This window comes from Ochotona curzoniae, unplaced genomic scaffold (assembly GCF_017591425.1).
Source record: "Ochotona curzoniae isolate NIBS_2020 unplaced genomic scaffold, NIBS_Ocur_1.0 scaffold_2476, whole genome shotgun sequence".
NCBI classification, from domain to species: domain Eukaryota; kingdom Metazoa; phylum Chordata; class Mammalia; order Lagomorpha; family Ochotonidae; genus Ochotona; species Ochotona curzoniae.
The window spans coordinates 24,771,387-24,791,983 of record NW_024467095.1 but is presented as its reverse complement, the minus strand read 5'-3'; the positions used below and the strand labels follow the sequence as shown (position 1 = coordinate 24,791,983).

Genomic DNA, 20,597 nt, shown 5'->3' with positions numbered 1-20,597 from the left:
TTCAATTGTTAAAATGTCATTGAAGTAGTCACAGGATGTTGTTAACAACATGCATTTGATTTTAACATATTGTTTACTCAATACTATGTCGATTCATTCTATAACGTTGTATATTGTTGCTGATGGGGCTTTTAATTGATCGGGATTTTACTCTGTTGGCTCTACCTTCAGACCAGAGAAGGTCTCCCCAAGAAGCTGTTGAACTTATCTGGACAATAAGATGCTGGACTCTATGCTTGGTATATGCTTGCAATGAAGGAATCTCAACTGAACTTGAACTGTGGTTACACAACAAGGTGGAAGAATCCACCATGGGGAGAGGGTTAGGGGAGGGTAGGGGGGAATCCCATGACCTATAAAACTGTGACACATAATACAATGTAATTAATTTTAAAAAAACTGCTGCTGCATTGCCAGCATCTCATAGGAATAAATAAATAAATCTTTTAAAAAAGAACAATATCATAAGGGAGGTAATCTTTTAAAAAAAGAACAACCTCATAAAGGGGGTAATACGTGGAAGTTATTAAAAACTCAAAGTCTCCGATATCCCAGGTATGTGAGGCAGTGGTTTGAACTGCTGCCCTCAAGCCTGCCAGCCTGTGACTAGCTTATCCATTTAGAATAAAGTGCTCAAGGTTCATCCATGCTGTGGCATAAGTCTGAATTTACTTCCTTTGAAAGACTGTGTATGCACACACTGCAGTTTATTTTTCTATCATGCATTTTAAAAGCACACATTAGGCTCAGCCTGTTCAACACATGGCATGGCAAAGAGGCAATCAGCTGTAATAGACAACTGCTTGCAGGCTGATTTGAACTGTAAAAAGATATTTCCATTTTAAGACTGATTTATTTGTATTGGAAAGTCAGATATACACAGAGCAGGTAAGACAGAGAGGAAGATTTTCCTCTGCTGATTCACTTCCCAAGTGACCACAATGGCCAAAACTGAGCCAATATGAAGCCAGGATCCAGAAGCCTCCTCCAGGTCTCCCACGTGGGTGCAGGGTCCCAAAACTTTAGGCTCTCCTCCACTGCCTTCTCAGGTCACAAGCAGGAAGCTGGATGAGAAGTGGGGCCACCAGGACACAAATGGATGCCCATATGGGATCCAGGCATGTGCAAGGCGATGACTTTAGCTACTAGGCTATCACACCAGGTTCATAAACAAAGATTTCTGAGTCTGAGGATATCTGAAGTCTAAATTTGGATTTATTAGCAATAGACTTCACTGTCGTGTATTGGGTAAGCCACCTGTAATGTGTCCCATGTGGGTGCCCACTCCTGACCCAACTATTCCACTTCTGATCCAGCTCACTGCTAATGCACCCAGGAAATCAGCACAAGATGGCCCAAGTGCTGGGGGCGCAGCACCCATGACAGCCATGCAAGAAACTTCTGGCTCCTTCCTTCTTTCTGGCCTAACCCTGACAACTGTGGCAATTTGGAAAGTGAACCATCAATGAAAGTTTTTTTTTTTTTTTCGTCTTTCACTGTAATTCGGCCTTTAAAAAAGTTAAAGTATATTATTTTTTTAAAAAAGTTGAAATGCGTGGGAGAGAGGGAGGAAGGAGAAGAGAGAATCTGAGAAGGAAGAAATGTCTTTCCGTGTTGAAGACTGGATTCCAAATTATGCAATCTGACCTAGAGATTGCATGCAAGGTTGTCCCCTGCATTCCAAAATATCTGTTGACTTTATGCTTTTAGTAGCATTTTAGTAGATAAGCAAACATGCATTTGAGTAGTAAGCTGTTGGAATGAAGGAAAGAAGGAAGGGAGGAAAGAGAGAAGGAGAGAAGGAAAGAAAGAAGAGTGAAAGAGGAAAGGGAGAGAAGAAAGGAAAGAAGGAGGGAAGGGAGGGACAGTGGAAGGAAAGAAAGAAAGCAAGAAGGAAGGAATAACTCAATAACATACCCAGCAAAACAAAATAAAATTCTTCCACAATCAAGAACAGTTAAAAGAATATGTCTCTTTCCAACCTGCCCTTCAAAGCACACTTAAGCATGTTCTCTTGATAGAGAAGAGGAATTGCACCCACCAAAACCAAAGGTAAATCCAAAGAACATCCCAGCAAAATAACAGATGACCAAATCAATGAAAGCCCATAGCTGAATGACAGAAGCAAATTAACACCCATTCATATTAAACATGAATGTAAATGGCTTAAACTCATTAATCAAACATTGTAGATAAATAGACTGGATCTACAAAACAAAACCCATCTATTTGTTGCCTACAGAAAACATCTCATCAACAAGTTGAGCAAAAAGTGTATCTCATGGATTTTTTTAAGTTTCATCTCTTCAAAACACTTTCTCACTGAATTCTTAACTGACGCATAGATTCTACAGTGATATCATTTTCTTGAGGAAAGTTCTTGATTTTCTTTTTCATTTTTTCAGTGACACCTTAGTTCTTGAGTAGCATGTTATTTAACTTCATGGCATTGTAATTTTTTGATTTCTTTCTGTTGTTGATTTTGCTTTGTAGCTTCTCATTTAAGGGAGTGTATAGTAGCTGTAATGGAGACGGTTATATTAGTAGCATGTTATTTAACTTCATGGCATTGCACTTTCTAATTTTTTTCCTGGCATTGATTTTGTATTATGACTTTCATTTAATTTATATTGATAATAGGATGATGAACTCTCTGCCATTGCCCATGCTTGCAATGATGGACATATGACTGTTTATGAAGAACCATAATATTGTAATAATATAGATGAAATCAGTGCATGTTGAGGGAGGGAACTCGGGAAGGAAGTGAGGGAAATCCCAGGGCCTATGGAACTGTAGCTTTAAATGGTAATAATAATAATAATAATAATAATGTTAAAAAAAGAGTTGAAATGACTTTGCTGTTAGGCTAGAATGTAGATAGAATTAAGGAGAATCAGCCATCACCTCATAAATATGCCTGCTGTTTGGATAAGCAGACATGAATGTGTTGATATCAGAATAAAAAGCTCAACTGAAACAGGGTGAGATATTATTGAGACCAGCCCTTTGCTCCACTTCGGATGACAGTCACTTCTCGGTTGCTGAAGATTCTGAGTAGGAACAGGTTGCTCTGTGTCTCTGCACATCCACCCAGTCCCCAAATGAAAAGCTGGTGAAAATTTTGAACTTGAACTAAAAGATAGTGTCTGCTGTGGAACTGACCCCAAGGGCAGCCTAGGAACTCTGGAAAGGCACCAGTTGTTAAAGTGGTAGCCCCAGATCACACCCTAGGTCTGCCTTAACCTGGCTGTGTGATTTTGGGAAAGTGCTTAAACTTCTTGGAGAGTGATTTTATACTTGGAAAACAAGAAAAGTACCAAAAGCTTTGCATTGTTGGGAAGATTGTGCAGTGGGGGTATTCAGGGTCTCCCTAGGGCTGGGACTGTGTTGGACCAGAGCAATTGGCCAGTGGTGTTATGGTGGGATCAAAGGGAAAAGCAGGTGCCACAGATAACATCAGGCTAGAAGGCAAAGGCAGGCCCACAACATCAAAGCCAACACATGCAACTGACTTTCTCAAATTTCTGCAATTTCTCTTTATTCTTCTCACTCTACCTGTTTCTTTTGGTCTTATTGTATTTCTTACTTTATTTTAAATATTTATGTGAAAGGCAGAGTCACTGCCTAAACTCCACAACAGCCAGGGCTGGCCCAGGTCAAAAACAGGAGCCAAAGTCTTCATGCAGGTCCCTGTCATGGATGGCAGGGGCCCAAGCATTGGGCCAACTTCCACTGCTTTCTCAGGCACATCAACAGACAGAGTGAAGCAAACAAGACACAAACCTCATGCCCATATGGAACGCCAATGTTGCAGGTGGCAGCTTAAATGCCTCTCCACCACACTCCCCCCAGTATAATAACTCTTGGCTCATGCCTTCTTTTCAAATAGCTAATTTTTGTTTTATTTTTAGTCTGAAGTATATGCTCATGGTGAAAGAACATTGAAAATCACTACAGAATAGTATGCCTGAGAGAGAGAGAGAAAGAGTGAATGAATTAGTGAGTGTTGGTGCTGTATCTTGCCTGTGTCTACAGAATTGAGAATTGGAGTATCATAGATCACCAAGCTGAAGCCTGATGCCCGCTTACAAATTGCTGTGAGGCAGCCTGGCATGATAGCCTAGCTGCTAAAGTCCTCGCGTTGAATGCACTGGGATCTCATATGGGTGTCGGTTTCTTTCCTGACAGCCTGGTTCCCATCCAGCTCCCTGCTTGGGGCCTGGGAAAACAGCCAAGGACAGCCCAAAGCTTTGGGACCCTGCACCTGTGTGGGAGACCCAGAAGAGACTCCTGGCTCCTGGCTTTGGATTGGCTCACCTCCAGCCATTGCAGCGCTTGGGGAATGGATCATCAGATGGATGATCTTCCTCTCTGTCTCTCCTCTCTGCATATCTGACTTTCCAATAAAAATAAATCTAGGGCCCGGCGCCGTGGTGCAGTGGTTAAGGTCCTCGCCCAGCACGCCCGGGATCCCATATGGGCGCCGGTTCTGTCTCGGCAGCCCTGCTTCCCTTCCAGCTCCCTGCCTGTGGCCCGGGAAAGCAGTCGAGGATGGCCCAAAGCTTTGGGACCCTGCACCCACGTGGGAGACCCGGAAGAGGCTCCTGGCTTCGGATCGGCATAGCATCGGCCGTTGTGCTCACTTGGGGAGTGAATCATCGGATGAAGATCTTCCTCTCTGTCTCTCCTCTCTGTATATCTGCCTTTCCAATAAAAAAAAATGAATAAATAAATAAATAAATCTAAAAAAAATCGCTGTGACGACATTCACAGTTATTGGTGCTCCTGGCAGCAAGGGCCAAGAGCACTTGTGTCCTGGGCCATGTCTGGGCCTTGGGGAGCCCAGACTCTCTTTGGTTTTCCTCCTTGGTCTTGGCTATGAAGGCGAGGGACCCTTGGTGTCATCCAAATTTGCTGCTGCTGGGCCTGCACGCGTTTCTGGCTCATCACTGAGCCTGCTTAGGAATCCTCACCAAACATGAAAAATTGTAAAACTGGTTTCCAAGATGATGTGACTACTCTGAAAATGGATCCTGTGATTGTGGACATTTAGATGCTTACGAAGCTTAGTTTTGAAGTTTTAGGGTCATCTCTTGGGGCCAATGAACTTTTCCAGTCTCAGGAATATTTGCACTTTGAGAAATCTCATCATCGCCAGATCCTGAATTACAGTGACTAATAGACACAATGGCACTGCCTCAGGCATAAATAAAGCATGGCGTTTTCTTGTTTTAATCTGTGTTCTGGGTATTTTTGGAATGTTATTTTTCAACGTTTCTTCTTCACTTTTGAGTGGCAGAGAGAGAGAGAGAGAGAGAGAGAGCTCTCACGTTACTGCTCCCTCCCTGAGGTCTCACTCCCCACCAGGGCTGGACTGGGCCAGGTCACTCTGGAGGCAGGAACAGACACACAAGAACTCAATCCCTGAGCTTTCCCTGCCTGTCTCCCAGGACACACATTGTCAGGAGCCTGAGATGGGCAGCAGAGCCTGGACTTGAACCCAGGTTCTCTGAGAGGGGGTGTGAGTGCCCCAAGTGGCCTTGCCATAGCTGAGCCAAACGCTCAACTCTATCTTGTAATTTGATGTCTAACTTGAGGATTCTACAGAGCACAGTAAAGCTTCTTTATCTGTATTTAAACGTGTGCTAAGCTCCCCAGTGATCCTTGAAGCCTCAGAGAAAGCTCAACTCTATAGTGTTATGCTCATTAATGAGATATTAACAACAACCCAATTTGCTGGAATAATAAACTGGAATGAAAATTCCAGGAATGTGGTTCATCCTTGTCTCCTGACATCCCTTCCTGCTGTGTGTTGTGTTCTAGGCTGCGGTTGACCACAGCCACTGAAGCCAGTGATAGGAGGCAAGGGGGAATGCTTTGTCAGCGCATGGTTCTGCACTCAGCTGAGTCAAGTAAGACAAGGAGACACAATGGGATTGGGCTTGGGGAAGTGTGTGCTGTTTGCCATAAGCTGGTATGAGTCAGTCACGGGAAATGCAGAGAGCGAATCTTAACAGGAGAGGGGCGGGGAAGAGAATGGAGTCTCTGATGATAAAGAAGATACATAAATGTACAAGATTCTTTATCTTGCAAAAATTCACGCATTGATGTTTTGTTCTTGACACAAAGCCAGCACCATTTTTATGTACTTTTATTAATTAACTTGCATTTTTATCTTAAAGATTTATTGATTTTTATCAGAAAGGCAGATTTACAGAGAGGAAAGGGACAGAGATCTTCTGATAGTTCACCCCCCAATGAGTGAGATGAGCCAATCCAAAGCCAGGAGGCAGGAGCTTCCTCTGGGTCTCCCGCCTGGATGCAGGATCTCAACGCTTTGGCCATCCTCTGCTGCTTTCCCAGGCCAAAGCTGAGAGCTGGATGGGAAGTGGAGCAGCTGAGACACAAACTGGCACCCATATGGGATCTCAGTGCTTGTAAGTGGAGGATTAGCTAATTGAACCATCGTGCCAACTACTATATTTAATTTTTTTTAAAAAGATTTATTTATTTGAGAGTTGGAGTTAGGCAGAGTGGGTGGGAGAGACAGTGAGTATTTCCCATGCACTCATTCACCACTCCCCAAATGTCTACAACAATCAGAGCTGCACCAGTCCAAAGACAGAAGTCTGGTGCTCTTTCTCAATCCCCCATGTGGATACAGGCATCCACGCACTTGTACCATCTTCTGTGGTTTGCCCAAACATATTAGCAGGTAGCTGTATCAGAGTGGAGCAGCTAGGATTCGAACTAAGGGAGACCAGCACTGCGAATTGCAGCTTTACCTGCTATATATCACAGCACTGATCATAATGTAAATGCTCTTTCTTCATTTAGTTACTTGAAAACTAGAAAGAAAAATAAACAGACATAAAGAGATTTTCCATCTGCTGTTCACTCCCTGAATGGCTGCAACAGTCAGGGTTGGGCCAGGTTGAAGCCAAGAACCAAACCTCCATTCAGGTGTCCCATGTGGGTGGCCAGAACACAAGTTCTGGAACCATCAGCTGCTGCCTCCCAGGGTGCAGTGGCAGCAGGCTAGACTTGTAATCAAAATGGGGACTCAAACTCAATCACTCCTGCGTGGGCTATGGGTTTCCCAAGCCATGGCTTAATTACTTGAGCCATTCCTGCTGGACTAAGACTCAATTACGACCCCTTAGGATCATTGGAAAGATTCTAACCTAGTAAGTGTGGGGTGTGCTGATTCTGACACATCTTCACGAGACACTGATGCTGTCATCTGATGGATGGATAAGGGGCTGGGCATTTCAGATCCATGGAACAGCACAAGCAATGGCCCAGAGACAAGAAAGCATAACTGGACCTGCAATGGGGCAAGAAAACAACATAATGAGATGTCCCACAAGGGAAGCTGTGGAGAGCAAGGCTACAATGGCCAGTGGGGTTCAAATTAGGTGATGCCCTAAAGAATCAGATTTCAAAATGGGAGCTCAAAACCCCAAGCTGATGAGAATGTGCACAGGCAAAATTAATGTGACTGCAGCATGTGGAAGTCAAGCAGAGCGCCTAGAAAGTTGCAGGTAGCAGTGTGCAGGAGAGTGCCCAGGAAGCTACAGGTCGTGGTGTACTGGAGAGGTGATGAGGGTTTAGCTTGGGACATGTCAGAAGAATCTGGAAAACATCATTTTATGTCACCAATGGATGCTCAAAAACTAACTGTAAAGCAGACCAAAATAGAAATAAACCGGGAGATAAAGTCAGAAGCATTTTGAAGGAAGAATGAAAGAATAAACAGGAGATGGAGGTTGGCATTTGGCTACAGTTTTATTATTTCTTAGAGAACGAGAGAGTTTTCCATCTGCTGATTTGCTCTCAAAATGGCCACATCAACTCCTGCTGGGCCAGTCCAAAGGTAGGAGCTGGGAATCCATCTGGGTCTCCCATCTGGATGCAGGGGCCCAAGCACTTGGGCCATCCTCCACTGCTTTCCCAGACACACTAACAGGGAGCTGGATTGAAAGTGGAAAAGCCAGGACCTGAACCAGTGCTCATATGAGCATGCTGGCATCACAAGTGATGGCTTAACACACTGCACTGTAACATTAGGCCCAGTGAATCTATGGGAGAATAATGATGTCTTCAACAGGAAACTGAGGAAAGGGCATTTTTCTTTGGTAAAATATGACTATAGTTAGAAATGCTCACTGAATTTTCCTGTAGGCCATTTACAGTTCTGGGTGCTCTCCACCCTGGTCTCGTATAAGCTCTACTGCAACCCTGCGAGGTACTCCCCCTTGTATGTGCCATCTTGAGGATAAAAAACTGAGGCAGACAGCTTGTTTGTCACAGTGGTTAAGACATCACGGGTGTGGGGCCCGGCGCGGTGGCGCAGTGCCTAAGGTCCTCGCCTTGCACGCCCCGGATCTCGGGATCCCATGTGGGCCCCGGTTCTAATCCCGGCGGCCCCTCTTCCCATCCAGCTCCCTGCTTGTGGCCCGGGAAAGCAGTCGAGGACGGCCCAAATCTTTGGGACCCTGCACCCACGTGGGAGACCCGGAAGAGGCTCCTGGCTTCGGATTGGCATAGTATCGACCATTGAGCTCACTTGGGGAGTGAATCATTGGACGGAAGATCTTCCTCTCTGTCTCTCCTCTCTGTATATCTGCCTTTCCAATAAAAAAAATAATAAAAAATAAATCTTTTTAAAAAAAAGACATCACAGGTGTGATGATGCTTGGGGCATCTGCCCTGCCTCCCATAGCAGGAGCACCTGGCTTGGCTTCTGATCCAGTTCCCAGATAACTGAGACCTAAGGAAACAGCAGGTAATGGCTTAGGTGCTTGGGTCCCTGCCATGTTCCCTGCTCCTGGCTTCAGCCTGCTCCAACCCCAACCATTGTGAGCATCTGTGGGCAGGACCCAGCAGATGGAAGAGCTTTCTTTCTTTCCCCCTCTATCTCTGCTCTTCAAACAAACAATTTCGAAGAAATGATATGTGGCTGCAAAACATGGCCATAGGGGTTAAGGTACTTGGTGACAGTAACACACATCTTTCCAGGGGGCGCTGATGTGGGATCCTGGCAGCTTCGGTCCAGAGGCCATCTCCTATCTGCTGCCCCATTCTGCAGCGTACAGCAGCTATGTTTGGGCATGGCTTCTTCACCACTTGCCACTTTGGGAAATGTCCATTCTGATGCCCCCTCCTGTCTCAGCTGAGTGTCTGTGGGCAGCGAGGAGAAGGGACAAGATGGGCAATCTTCTGGCGAGCCTGTCCTAAAGATGTGGCAATGAGGTTGCGGAAGTGGATTGTGCGAATCCGCTTCCTGTCTGCAAATCTGGAATGGGGAAAGAGGCTGCTTTTGGAGGACAGAGGAAGTGAGGGGCCACCTTGTCCCGGCCCTGCCTGAGACTTTCCTGAGCACTTGTGACTGTGAGCTTCCTCATCCTGAGATGGTTTGGCCTCTGCTCTTGGTGCCCAAATAGTGTAACTCTGAGTCAGATTTTATCCAGTGGCTGGTGCTGCGACATATCAGGCTAAGCTTCCACTTGTGGTGTCAGCATCCCGTAAGGGTGCCAGTTCAAATCCTGGTGGTTCCACTTCTGATTCAGCTTCCTGATAATGCACCTGGGAAAGCAGTAGAGGATGACCTGAGTCCTTGAGGCCCGTGCACCCACAAGAGAGAGCCAGAAGATGCTTCTCATTTCCGGTTTCGCACCTGCCCAACTCCAGCTATTGTGGCCATTGTTGGGGAGCGAACTAGCACATGGAATATCTCTCTCTGCAACTGTTTCAAATAAATAAATAAATAAACAAACAAATAAATAAATGTTTGTAAAAAAAATTCATCCAGACTCACTGAAAAATAAAATTCATCAGCTGGGACATCTATCTCTGTGTCTGTCTCTCTGTGCCTCTCAAAATTAATCTTTTTGACTTTTTAAAAAACTACAGTTTTTAATAACTCCCAATAATTACCCCCTTTAGGATCAGATGTTATGTTCAAGCATTTAGATAGGCCACTGTCGAAAACTGCTAATAAAACCAATCTATTATGAACAAAATACGGGTTCAATATGAAAATACCTCCAGGGAACAGTCATTTGTACAAGAGAGATGGCCCAAGTTCAGATTCAAGGAGATGTATGATGAATTCATCCAACAAAGGCCCTTTGGTTCCTAAAGTCATGTGTACCAATGTCTCCTTTCCTGCAGTGTGCTGAATTAATGCAGGCTTTGTTTTTTACCTGCTGGTTATGATGCTTTTTTTTAAAGATTTGTTTATTTATTTATTCCTATGAGATGCTGGCAATGCAACAGCAGTTTTTTTTTTTAATTAATTAAATTATATTATGTGACACAGTTGTATAGGTACTGGGATTCCCCCCACCCCTCCTCTAACCCTCCTTGTTGGGAGTTTACTTCTGCTTAGTTCCAAGATGGTGCATGGCGCCATGCCAAAGCACCACCAGTTGTATACAGGTTTAAGGAAGTCTCTTCCCATTGGCTGTGCACGTGGACAGCGCATGACCTGTTTGAAGATTGGTGTGTGCTGTGCATGTTGGAATGACCTTTATGCAGATTGGTTTATGCTGTGTATTTATGCCTGTGCTCTTCCTTCCCGGGAGGAGAGGGAGAAGTATGCCGGAGAAATAAATGTTGAGCATCTTGTTACCGAGTGTGGAGTGTCCTTTCAACAGGTTGAAGAGGGAAGAACTCCATAACTGGTGCCATGACTCACATAGATATCAAGGAAAAAAAGGTAAGCAGCTGGGTCAGTATCCCAGGAAGCCCTGCTGAGTGGATACGTGCATGGAATTTTCACAGGGTAGAGACAATAAGGCTTGCACTAAAGCGACAATAAAGATCGCAGCTTAGGGACGATAAAGCTGGGGTGTAGCATGGGGAACTTGTCCTAAACCATGCGGATGCAACACCTGTTGTAACAGATCTTAAAGAAATATGGAGCTCCCTTAAAAGCAAAGATTATACTTCTGTTTTTGCAAACGGTGACAGAGGTAGCGCCCTGGTTCCTGGAAGAGGGGTTGCTCAACCTACCCCAGTGGGAACATCTTGGGAGGGACCAAGTGAAAGAGTCCAGTGAAAGAGCCCTTTGCCTCCCGGCTCAGTTGGCTTCTGGACACTAATCAAACAGTGTCTGAATGATAAGACAGAAAAATTCAAGGAACTTTTAGAAGAGGGATGCTCGGTGCTGCAGGAGATGCAAGAGGAAGCTACTTCACGAGGGGCGGCTAGTGATTCAGAGTCAGGTTCAGAGGGCAAGGAAGGAGCCTCCGGAAGTGACTTAGATGAGTTAGTAGACAAGATGGAAAGAGCATCCGTGAGTCGGTCTAAGATGTTTTCCTGGTTGCCTAGACATCCCTTGCGTGATCGGCCCTTTGGCTCCTACAGCCCCACCCTGGAAGGATGGTAGATGGGAACATCACCACTACCCAGAACCCTACTCCTGGAAGGAACTGTGTGCTCCGGGGCAGGTGTTTCCAGTATTGGAGGACCGGATGCAGAATCCCGCAGTTCGTTCATGGGCCCCTATGGATTTTCAGTTATTGAAGGACCTGAAAAGCGCAGTAGATGCCTATGGTGTACATGCTCCATTCACATTCTACTCTGGAGCAGCTCGCTAATAGCGCCTTAACACCGGATGATTGGAAGAATGCGGCCTGTGCCTGTCTCTCTCCTGGACAGTATTTAGTCTGGAGAGCTGCTTGTCGTGAACTTGTGATCGACACAGCTCGGCGTAATGCCCGAGCTGGAAATTCGGCATGGAATACGGATGTGCTCTTGGGAGAGGGTCCTCGCGCAGGCCAAGACAACCAAATGGATTATCCTGAGCCAGTGTATGCCCAAAGAGCCACCATAGAAAAAATGCCTGGAAAGCCTTGCAAAGCAAAGGGGACGTAAGATTTTCCATTTCTAAGGTCACTCAGGGACTCAATGAGCCTTATGCAGATTTTGTGAGCTGCTTAATGTAGGTGGCAGGGAAATTGTTCCCAGATGTGGAGCAAGACAAGCCTTTGTTATCTGACCATGATGGAAATGATGCACAAGTCCAATATTCATACACGTGGACTACTGACTGATGGTCAATAACAAACATTTATTCATAGCATCGGGCTTTTATAGACTCGAGTCACATATGACAAGAGAGAAGGGTGGGAGGAATTTACATATCAAGCGCAAGAGGGAGTAGACTTGAGATTATGGGAGTTCCCATAAGCCTGTCTCTATTGCGTCCACAAAGGCAGAAGATGATCTCAGACACCACAGGGAACCATGCATGCAACATGGAAAGTTCCACAACACCAGGCTCTCCTTCTCCTCCTTCTACTTTTCTCCTCCTCCTTTTTCTTTTTCTTCTCTTTCTCCTCCTTCTCCTCTGGCTACCCATGTGGTCATCCTGCAGCACACTCTTCTTCTCTCATGATCTTGTCTGCCTGCAAGGCCTGGGCCAGCCTCCTCCTTGCCTTCTTCACCTTCCAGGCCTGCCGCTGGATGTCTCCAGCAGTCACCTGCCCGCTGGAGGGCTGCTGGGACAGACCCATATCCACCAGGGGAACAAACGTGCACCAATCTGTGGCTGGGCTAGCGGTGCACTTAGGCGTGCTCTTCTGATGCCCAGCCCCAGCGGACACTGCTGATGTGCCTGGGATTCTGCGTGTAGGCGTTTGGCTGGCGTTGGCAAAGTCCAAGGGGCTCAGTAGTTGCCCCTCGCTGCTGCAGGCCTGGAGTCCCTGCAGCCTCTGGAGTGCACACCGCTGCTGTGGCTTCTGCAGGGTAGCCTCTTCCGGCGACCTTCGGACCTTGTTGCGTGGGTGGGCAGTGACACGGGTGACTGGCCTCTGGAATATGCAACTTGTGAGCCTTCTGGAGAGCACACAGTCAACAGCACGCACCCGCGGCTTCCTCCGCAGCATGTTGGGGATCATACTTCTTCGCAGCCTCCCCTGAAAGAGCAAGAAGAAAGGGGCAATGGGAGCAGAGTGGCAAGCCAGGGCTGCTTGCCGTAGGAAGGTGTGCAGTGACAGCTGGTCCCCTTGCACGGTGGAGGGAAGTTTGGGATGTTCCTCACTGTCACAATTAAGGTTTGGGCCTCAGGACTCTAGCATGTCAGGAAGTTTGTGGAGACTAGAATGGAAACATGCATGCAGTTTTGAGGATAGGTACATGTTTATTTGAAATTCACCTTGACAGACAAAACAAAGGGAGAGAGCGAGAGATGCTCAGTCTCACTCCCCCTACACCTGTCACTGCTAGGCCTGGGTCAGGACAACCTCAGGAGCCACATCATCTGTCCTGGTCTCTTGGGAAGGTGGCACATAACCATACACTGGAGCCATGGTGCCTGCCACCTGCGTGCCTAGGCAGGAGGATGCACTGGATGGGGTGGAGGTGATTCCTTCCCAGGCAATCCAACACTGACTGAGCCGTCCCAAACCAGGAGCCATTCAGGACACCTGGGACCTCACTTTGAGACCAACTGATCTTCCTGCTCCCCAATGGAGATTCTGGGAGACAGCAAGAAAACAGGGAGAGAGAACCAGGACCCTAGTGAGGGTCTAGCATGCACATGAGAGCTATGAAGTCATCTGGATACAAAACAAACAAACACAACAACAACCACCACAAACCTAGGATATCTGCCAAGAAATTTATCCACAGAAGAGAATAACTGTTGCAGTGAAGAATCAAATAGCATTCCACTTCCTGTGTTATCAGCTCTAACAACAGTAATTTAAAAAATAAATAAAAAAAAAATCACAGGGGGGAAGGGCAGATGCCTGACTCAGGGTTCAATCCGTTAGTTGCTTGTGACAACTGAATCCCATAGGGGTTGTGGTCTGAGCCCTAGTTACTCATAATCAGATGCAGCGCACTTCCGTGACACCTGGGTAATTAGCAAAGGATGGTTCCAGTGCTTGAATCCAGCAACCCCATGGATAGCAGTACAAAATTCGAGGCTCCTCACCTCACCCTGGCCCAGCCCACAACATTTGCGCCATTTCGAGAGTGAAGCATCAGATGGAGGATGCTCTCTACCAGCATGCAACTCAACTCTACCTTTCAAATAAACAAATCAATGTGCAAGCAAGCTTGCCTCGGTCATCACACAAGCTCCACAGACAGAAGTGCACACTGCACTGACCCTCACTCATTTAGCACCAGGGAGGGAAACTCCACAAAGTACCACTGTCTCAGGAGCAACTTTGGCTCAGGGGAAAAGGACACACATGATGCTCTTGCTGTGCCTGTCGGCTCTCTACTTACCAGAGTAGGCTGAGTTGGAAAAGAGTCGGGCCTGCTTCCTTCCATGGCCATAGCGTTGGCTTTGTTCGCTCAGTGTGGACACGCTCACGGCTGGTGGCACCCTGGCAAGTGTGGATGTCTGCTGCTGGCTCCTCCTTTATACAGGAAGACATGGAGTAATCCCATCCCAGGACAGCTCCCCAGGTCACCGCCCTCAGGGGACAATCTCATCAGTGAACAATCCCAACATGAGGGGATTTTTTAGACTTATGCATTTCTGTTGGAAATTCTGAAGAGCAGGTGAGTCAGAGAGGTAAATCTCTTGCCTGCTGATTCACTCTCCACCTGGCTGCAGCTGCTGGAATGTCGCTGCCCTGCACTGATGCACTTGGTCCATGGAGCCTATAATAACACGCGTGCATGAATGTTATCCAACCAGTTGTACCGCTGTGCTCGCTGACCTTCTAGGGTCACATTGTCCTTCTACACTGGAGCTTAGGCAATCAGAAACCAGGAGCCAGGAGGTTGTTCAGGGTCTCCCACATAGGAAGAGTCCCAAAGCTTTGGTCTTCCTAAACTGTTTTCCCAGGCCAAAGCATGGAGCTGGATGGGAAGCGCGTCCAACGAGATATAAACCAGCACCATTTGGGATGTGGGTACATGCAAGATAAGTACTTTTTGCCACTAGGCTACTGTGCTGGGCCCAAGGGGAAATATTTAAGAAAATAGATAAATAGATGACAGATAGATGGATACACACACACACACATATGTATGTGTGTGTATATATGTGTGTATATATGTATAATCTGTACACTTATTTTTCACATGGTGCTCTACTTCCCCATACCAAGAGCGACACTGTCTTGGCTCTGGTCCTTGCTCTGTCATCAGTTTGGGATGCAAGGCATTCTGGGGTGGTTCTATCATTGGCCTTCCTGGGGTGACTGACCAACACAGTCCAGATGCCCACCCCTCAGTCCTGGAAAAGAAATCCAGAGAGAAGACTCCATGCTATAGGAATCGAGGGCCACACAGTGACTGAAAATGAGGTTTTCCCCACCACACACTGGGTGGGCCCAGAAATGAAAATGAAATAATGAAAATGGGAGAATCAAACCACTGATGTTGTTCCAGCTGGGTTGAGGTCTCAGACACTCATGGGCTTGGTAACTATGACCATGATGTGGCTGGGTCATGGTTGTTGATTGACAGTTATAAGGACTGCACATGTAACTGTTCTAGAAATCCCTGCATGGACTGAACTTGATGCCCAAAGGAAGAGAACTGCATCTTGTAGTTCCCAGAAAAAACCACAGGCACCAGACCCAAGTAGAAGGTTTCCAGGCTTTCACCAGCTGCTGGGTCCTGGAGGAGTAGGGACCACCAGTCACGGCCAGCCAGGAGGGCACCTTCTCAGCAGAGTGTAATTCGCTTTGCTTTGCTTTTATGTCGCGAATTTTTTTGAGACAGGGAGAGATCTCCCAATGGTTGGTTCGCTTGCTCAATGCACACAAAGCCTGGGCTGGACCAGACTGAAATGAACAGCTGCTAGGAACTCCTTTGAGCTATCCTGTGTGACTGCTGGGGCCCCTAGTACTCAAGAGTGGGCTGCTTCTCAGGTGCGCCACAAGAGGGAGGTGGGTCCAGAAGTAGAGCTGGGCTTCAAACCCCACATTTTAGCTGCTGCCCCATTGGGTATGTGTGTGTTTTAACAGATTTATTTATTTTTATTGGAAAGGCAGATTTACAGAGAGACAGAGAGACAGAGAGACAGAGAGACAGAGAGACAAAGATCTTCCATTCTATGGTTCAATTCCCATCCAGGGAGCTGGATGGAAAGTGGAGAACCAGGTGCCCATATGGAATGCAGGTCCTACAAGGTGGAGGATTCACTAAGTGAGGTATTGTGCTGACTCTGCAGTTTAGTTTAGTTCTTTAGTTTTGCTTATTTCAAAACAACTTTTGAGAGTTCCTGGAAGAACAAAGGACATTTCTTTCCCATGAAGAGAAGCTTAGGAGTTCCAAAAGATAGAGATGGGATGTTGCGGCCCCAGCATCTAACAGCTTGAGTCATTGTGCATCTGTGTGGCCCAGAGCAGTGCAGGTGCAGCATAGAGATGGAGCCATAGTAGGGTACAGTGTGCTAGGCCAGAGCCAGGGACATTCCAGAGGACAAAGACACGTTGTAGAGCTGGCCACAAAGCCAGCCAGCAGGCTCTGCTCCATGCACACACGCCCAGAGTTTGCATGGGAGTGGGTGCCCCAGCAGTTGCAGGCTCCGTGCAGCTATGCCCAGAGTTTGAATGGGAGAGGAGTACCCTAGCGGGGTGTTCCATCCAAGCATGCCCAGAGTCAAATGGTAGAGAATATGTGTGTGTGTGTATCCATCTATCTGCCATCTATTTATCTATTTTCTTAAATATTTTCCCCTTGGGCCCAGCACAGTAGCCTAGTGGCAAAAAGTACTTCTCTTGCATGTACCCACATCCCAAATGGTGCTGGTTTATATCTCGTTGGACGCGCTTCCCATCCAGCTCCATGCTTTGGCCTGGGAAAACAGTTTAGGAAGACCAAAGCTTTGGGACTCTTCCTATGTGGGAGACCCTGAACAACCTCCTGGCTCCTGGTTTCTGATTGCCTAAGCTCCAGTGTAGAAGGACAATGTGACCCTAGAAGGTCAGCGAGCACAGCGGGACAACTGGTTGGATAACATTCATGCACGCGTGTTATTATAGGCTCCATGGAGCAAGTGCATCAGTGCAGGGCAGCGACATTCCAGCAGCTGCAGCCACATGGGGAGTGAAACAGCAGGCAAGAGATTTACCTCTGACTCACCTGCTCTTAAGTCTAAAAAATCCCCTCATGTTGGGATTGTTCACTGATGAGATTGTCCCCTGAGGGCGGTGACCTGGGGAGCTGTCCTGGGATGGGATTACTCCATGTCTTCCTGTATAAAGGAGGAGCCAGCAGCAGACATCCACACACTTGCCAGGGTGCCACCAGCCGTGAGCGTGTCCACACTGAGCGAACAAAGCCAACGCTATGGCCATGGAAGGAAGCAGGCCCGACTCTTTTCCAACTCAGCCTACTCTGGTAAGTAGAGAGCCGACAGGCACAGCAAGAGCATCATGCGTGTCCTTTTCCCCTGAGCCAAAGTTGCTCCTGAGACAGTGGTACTTCGTGGAGTTTCCCTCCCTGGTGTTAGGTGAGTGAGGGTCAGTGCAGTGTGCACTTCTGTCTGTGGAACTTGTGTGATGACCGGGGCAAGCTTGCTTGCACATTGATTTGTTTATTTGAAAGGTAGAGTTGAGTTGCATGCTGGTAGAGAGCATCCTCCATCTGATGCTTCACTCTCGAAATGGCGCAAATGTTGTGGGCTGGGCCAGGGTGAGGTGAGGAGCCTCGAATTTTGTACTGCTATCCATGGGGTTGCTGGATTCAAGCACTAGAACCATCCTTTGCTAATTACCCAGGTGTCACGGAAGTGCGCTGCATCTGATTATGAGTAACTAGGGCTCAGACCACAACCCCTATGGGATTCAGTTGTCACAAGCAACTAACAGATTGAACCCTGAGTCAGGCATCTGCCCTTCCCCCCTGTGATTTTTTTTTTAAATAATTTTTTTAATTACTGTTGTTAGAGCTGATAACACAGGAAGTAGAATGCTATTTGATTCTTCACTACAACAGTTATTCTCTTCTGTGGATAAATTTCTTGGCAGATATCCTAGGTTTGTGGTGGTTGTTGTGTTTGTTTGTTTTATATCCAGATGACTTCATAGCTCTCATGTGCATGCTAGACCCTCACTAGGGTCCTGGTTCTCTCTCCCTGTTTTCTTGCTGTCTCCCAGAATCTCCACTGGGGAGCAGGAAGATCAGTTGGTCTCAAAGTGAGGTCCCAGGTGTCCTGAATGGCTCCTGGTTTGGGACAGCTCAGTCAGTGTTGGATTGCCTGGGAAGGAATCACCTCCACCCCATCCAGTGCATCCTCCTGCATAGGCACGCGGGCAGCAGGCACCATGGCTCCAGTGTATGGTTATGTGCCACCTTCCCAAGAGACCAGGACAGATGATGTGGCTCCTGAGGTTGTCCTGACCCAGGCCTAGCGGTGACAGGTGTAGGGGGAGTGAGACTGAGCATCTCTCGCTCTCTCCCTTTGTTTTGTCTGTCAAGGTGAATTTCAAATAAACATGTACCCATCCTCAAAACTGCATGCATGCTTCCATTCTAGTCTCCACACACTTCCTGACATGCTAGAGTCCTGAGGCCCAAACCTTAATTGTGACAGTGAGGAACATCCCAAAGTTCCCTCCACCGTGCAAGGGGACCAGCTGTCACTGCACACCTTCCTACAGCAAGCAGCCCTGGCTTGCCACTCTGCTCCCATTGCCCCTTTCTTCTTGCTCTTTCAGGGGAGGCTGCGCAGAAGTATGATCCCCGACATGCTGCGGAGGAAGCCACGGGTGCGTGCTGTTGACTGTGTGCTCTCCAGAAGGCTCACAAGTTGCATATTCCAGAGGCCAGTCACCCGTGTCACTGCCCACCCACGCAACAAGGTCCGAAGGTCGCCAGAAGAGGCTACCCTGCAGAAGCCACAGCAGCGGTGTGCACTCCAGAGGCTGCAGGGACTCCAGGCCTGCAGCAGCGAGGGACAACTACTGAGCCCCTTGGACTTTGCCAACGCCAGCCAAACGCCTACACGCAGAATCCCAGGCACATCAGCAGTGTCCGCTGGGGCTGGGCATCAGAAGAGCACGCCTAAGTGCACCTCTAGCTCAGCCACAGATTGGTGCACGTTTGTTCCCCTGGTGGATATGGGTCTGTCCCAGCAGCCCTCCAGCGGGCAGGTGACTGCTGGAGACATCCAGCGGCAGGCCTGGAAGGTGAAGAAGGCAAGGAGGAGGCTGGCCCAGGCCTTGCAGGCAGACAAGATCATGAGAGAAGAAGAGTGTGCTGCGGGATGACCACATGGGTAGCCGGAGGAGAAGGAGGAGAAAGAGAAGAAAAAGAGGAGGAGAAGGAGGAGCCTGGTGTTGTGGAACTTTCCATGTTGCATGCATGATTCCCTGTGGTGTCTGAGATCATCTTCTGCCTTTGTGGACGCAATAGAGACAGGCTTATGGGAACTCCCATAATCTCAAGTCTACTCCCTCTTGCGTTTGATATGTAAATTCTTCCCACCCTTCTCTCTTGTCATATGTGACTCGAGTCTATAAAAGCCCGATGCTATGAATAAATGTTTGTTATTGACCATCAGTCAGTAGTCCACGTGTATGAATATTGGATGTGTGCATCATTTCCATCATGGTCAGATAACAAACAAAGGCTTGTCTTGTTCCACATCTGGGAACAATTTCCCTGCCACCTACATTAAGCAGCTCACAAAATCTGCATAAGGCTCATTGAGTCCCTGAGTGACCTTAGAAATGGAAAATCTTACGTCCCCTTTGCTTTGCAAGGCTTTCCAGGCATTTTTTCTATGGTGGCTCTTTGGGCATACACTGGCTCAGGATAATCCATTTGGTTGTCTTGGCCTGCGCGAGGACCCTCTCCCAAGAGCACATCCATATTCCATGCCGAATTTCCAGCTCGGGCATTACGCCGAGCTGTGTCGATCACAAGTTCATGACAAGCAGCTCTCCAGACTAAATACTGTCCAGGAGAGAGACAGGCACAGGCCGCATTCTTCCAATCATCCGGTGTTAAGGCGCTATTAGTGAGCTGCTCCAGAGTAGAATGTGAATGGAGCATGTACACCATAGGCATCTGCTGCGCTTTTCAGGTCCTTCAATAACTGAAAATCCACAGGGGCCCATGAACGAACTGCGGGATTCTGCATCCGGTCCTCCAATACTGGAAACACCTGCCCCGGAGCACACAGTTCCTTCCAGGAGTAGGGTTCTGGGTAGTGGTGATGCTCCCATTACCATCCTTCCAGGGTGGGGCTGTAGGAGCCAAGCGCCGATCACGCAAGGGATGTCTAGGCAACCAGGAAAACATCTTAGACCGACTCACGGATGCTCTTTCCATCTTGTCTACTAGCTCATCTAAGTCACTTCCGGAGGCTCCTTCCTTGCCCTCTGAACCTGACTCTGAATCACTAGCCGCCCCTCGTGAAGTAGCTTCCTCTTGCATCTCCTGCAGCACCGAGCATCCCTCTTCTAAAAGTTCCTTGAATTTTTCTGTCTTACCATTCAGACACTGTTTGATTAGTGTCCAGAAGCCAACTGAGCCGGGAGGCAAAGGGCTTTTTCACTAGGCTCTTTCACTTGGTCCCTCCCAAGATGTTCCCACTGGGGTAGGTTGAGCAACCCCTCTTCCAGGAACCAGGGTGCTACCTCTGTCACCGTTTGCAAAAACGAAAG

The 20,597-nt window shown here is 47.5% G+C and overlaps 2 protein-coding genes across 2 annotated transcripts; one reads left to right on the top strand and one right to left on the bottom strand.

The window, feature by feature from the left end:
* Nucleotides 1-12,377: 12,377 nt before the first annotated feature.
* LOC121170717 (methyl-CpG-binding domain protein 3-like 2) lies at nucleotides 12,378-14,301 on the bottom strand. Its single transcript, XM_041001957.1, has 2 exons — nucleotides 14,251-14,301; nucleotides 12,378-12,929 (listed from the first exon to the last, which is right to left on the bottom strand). The coding sequence occupies exons 1-2, from the start codon at nucleotides 14,299-14,301 to the stop codon at nucleotides 12,378-12,380; spliced, it is 603 nt and encodes a 200-aa protein (XP_040857891.1).
* A 2,973-nt stretch (nucleotides 14,302-17,274) lies between these two features.
* LOC121170716 (methyl-CpG-binding domain protein 3-like 2) lies at nucleotides 17,275-19,196 on the top strand. Its single transcript, XM_041001956.1, has 2 exons — nucleotides 17,275-17,325; nucleotides 18,645-19,196. The coding sequence occupies exons 1-2, from the start codon at nucleotides 17,275-17,277 to the stop codon at nucleotides 19,194-19,196; spliced, it is 603 nt and encodes a 200-aa protein (XP_040857890.1).
* The last annotated feature ends 1,401 nt before the right edge of the window (nucleotides 19,197-20,597 follow it).

Excerpts from the sequence above, each read along its gene's own strand:
- LOC121170717 (XM_041001957.1), bottom strand. The coding sequence starts at position 14,301 with ATGGCCATGGAAGGAAGCAGGCCCGACTCTTTTCCAACTCAGCCTACT. Across the intron at positions 12,930-14,250 it reads TTCCAACTCAGCCTACTCTG|GGGAGGCTGCGAAGAAGTAT; the intron begins GTAAGTAGAGAG and ends TTGCTCTTTCAG.
- LOC121170716 (XM_041001956.1), top strand. The coding sequence starts at position 17,275 with ATGGCCATGGAAGGAAGCAGGCCCGACTCTTTTCCAACTCAGCCTACT. Across the intron at positions 17,326-18,644 it reads TTCCAACTCAGCCTACTCTG|GGGAGGCTGCGCAGAAGTAT; the intron begins GTAAGTAGAGAG and ends TTGCTCTTTCAG.